This window comes from Lottia gigantea (genome assembly GCF_000327385.1).
Source record: "Lottia gigantea unplaced genomic scaffold LOTGIsca_70, whole genome shotgun sequence".
Lineage (NCBI taxonomy): Eukaryota > Metazoa > Mollusca > Gastropoda > Lottiidae > Lottia > Lottia gigantea.
This window is the reverse complement of record NW_008710371.1, coordinates 648,713-651,482: the sequence shown is the minus strand read 5'-3', so window position 1 is coordinate 651,482 and position 2,770 is coordinate 648,713. Positions and strand designations below refer to the sequence as shown.

The window sequence follows — 2,770 nt, the reverse complement described above, 5'->3', positions numbered from 1 at the left end:
GGCATGTGGAAGAAGAATTATGTAGAACATATCAAAAGCTTACAAGTTTTAAGGCCAATGGTAAGTCATCATTTTTTTGGGAGGGATGAGGGAGGGAGGGGTGTTGTCACATCAGTTAGAATTAGGTAGTTTTTGGCGCTCGGCAAATTCGACACTCACTGATCAGTAGTCCTCTGGGATTTCTTGATAGTGTAATGAATTGTGGGATAGCAAATTTAAAAGTAGAGCAAAATGACGGCTTCTTTGGTTTCACTATCCCATAATTCATCATTGTTTTCAAGAAAGAACCCTAGATGACAGGCTTAGATTGGTTGAAAATAATATCATTAGAACAGGACTTTAGTAGAAAACTTGTTAGATTATGGAGAAGAAAAATTCAAACGAAAATTGCGATTCAATTTTAATTAGATTGGATCAAATTGGTCCCATTTGAAATTTCCTGGACATAAATTTGTAATTTGTATTTTATAGACACCTGGAAAGGGAAAATCTATGAGTTAATATCCTATGATTTGTAATTTGTATTTTGTAGACACCTAGAATGAGATACAAACTCAATAGGGGTTTATATTGTTTGATTTGTAATTTGTATTTTGTAGACACCTGGAATGAGACACAAACTTAATATGAGTCCGAAAAGTATGAGAAAGGGAGGGAAGGATTACGAACTAGACAAACACAAGATTAAAGTACCATGGAAAGGCTCTGATCCTGTACCTCAAGATACATGGAGATATAATGTACTGGATAACAATGATGTCGTGGAGGAAGTCAACAAACAGTAAGCTCCCTTTTTTCTTCGAGCTCTTTATCGATGTTATTTTTTAGAAAGCCTAAATGCTTGTATAATATCCATACTGAACTCATCTGATAAATTAAGATAGCAAGTGGCTAATTCTTGATTCAATATCAGTCCATTTTAAAGGATTTTGGTCAATTAGTCTGGTTGCCATGGTTTCTAGCATCTCTCATTGCACACTGCATGGTGTCCCATCATTTTGTATATAACTAGTTATTTTGATTTGACCTCACCTAAATGCTCACTGAACTAACAATAGACCGTCTATGTAGGATGTAAAATACAATTCATTGTATCTGTTAAAGGCAAGTAAAAGGTGACAATCTTTAAATGTCCATCCTAAAATGTTCTCTCCAGGTCATCTTTATATTTTACTTCACCTAAATGCTCAGTAAGCTGACAATACACCCCCTATGTAAAAAGGTTTATGTAAAAAGGATGTAAAATACAGTTCTTTACATTATGGTAAGGGTCCAAGGTAACCATCCTAAATTATTCTCTCAAATTCAACCATTTGTATTTTTACTTCACCTAAATGCTCAGTGAACTAACAATACACCCTCTATTTAGACGACAGAAGAAAGTGTGTGGTGATGAAGCCCTACGAGTCGCTCAAACTGCCAAAAGTAAAGTGAATACTGGAAATATTCTACGCTCTTCTTCAATGACTGTAAGTCTAACTCAAAACAAAAATTTAGTTAGGTGTCTAATTAAGCAATAAACTGTTAGCCTATGGCGGTTATGGTCGCATATCAGGACAAAGGTTGGCTGGAAAATTGAATAACTTTGCATTAGAACATTTATGATTAATTTTCCAGCCAACCTTTGATCTGATATACGACCATAACCACCATAGGGTAACAGTTTATTGTTTATATTTACGTTTTCAAGACATTTTAATTTTGATACAAAGACTTTTGTATGAATTTAAGTAGGGCCTATTTCTTTACGTTTCAACGTTTGGGACTACCGACATGATTGTTTACATTGGAGACCGTCTATTTCATACAATGACGTCATTGGTTAAAATTACTACGCCTAATGTTTTGGTGATGAGGCAATGTTGTTTACAGTGATATAAACGCCACACAAATTTGTATTAGTCCAATGGACAAAATAATAGCTAATGTAAATATTTTTGTATAAATGAGTAAATTTCCCCGTTTCTTTTAGCGTATGAATACAATAGGTCCCAACAGTAGAAAAGTTTGGGCGGAACTGAAGAAGAAAAATAAAACAGTTTGTATAGATGTTCCCCGACCAGGACCTGTCAGTCCTCCTCCTAAAACACATCGCTCAACTAGAAAATCACCCACAAGATCTGCTCGAGACCCTCCGTGTAAGTTACTCTGTTAAAGGGACAACCTCTTTTTTTGGGGGGTTGATTTGGGTCTTGAATATATGTAAATAGTCTTCAGAAGTACTAGAAATGTAAGAAAATCACATAATTCCTTTAAAAATATCTCAAACTAGGAATTTTACTCACTATTTCTATAGATATCTTTTCTATATATGACAGTGTCTCAAGAAAAGACGAGTCATCATTTTAACTTTCAAACACGGATAATTCTGGACACACATGGAATTGAAGGCTCAAATTTCGACAGTGAGCTGTGAACACTATTACTGATTAGCTTAACTAAAAAATTCCTGTATCTGAGACTAAAGTATGATTGGTCAAAAATGTTTCTTCTATTTTCAGCCAGTAATTTATTCTCCAAGAAACCATGGAATGTCCCTGATTATGATTCCGATAACTGAAGATTGAACATTCCAGAATTTTAATTTTTTGATTTAATTTTATTATCAATTTTTAAGCATTCCAATTATGAGATACGCATTTTAATAAAAGTATTCTAATATTAGAGTCAAATTTGTGTTTTAAAGATGGGTTCCCTTATTTTCATTGATGAAAATGTAAAATGTTAATACTTATATGAATAGAAAGTAGAGGTGTTCTAATGACTTGGA

The 2,770-nt window shown here is 33.8% G+C and overlaps 1 protein-coding gene across 1 annotated transcript in view; it reads left to right on the top strand.

Moving 5' to 3' along the window:
- Window positions 1-2,560, top strand: part of LOTGIDRAFT_235809 (hypothetical protein) — a gene marked incomplete at its 3' end in the record, with an annotated part of 3,972 nt that extends 1,412 nt beyond the window's left edge. Inside the window, exons 3-7 of the mRNA XM_009065759.1 lie at window positions 1-60; window positions 600-781; window positions 1,370-1,469; window positions 1,973-2,138; window positions 2,502-2,560. Coding sequence (XP_009064007.1) covers window positions 1-60; window positions 600-781; window positions 1,370-1,469; window positions 1,973-2,138; window positions 2,502-2,560 — 567 coding nt within the window. The remainder of the gene's footprint in view (window positions 61-599; window positions 782-1,369; window positions 1,470-1,972; window positions 2,139-2,501) is intronic.
- Between the last annotated feature and the right edge of the window lie 210 nt (window positions 2,561-2,770).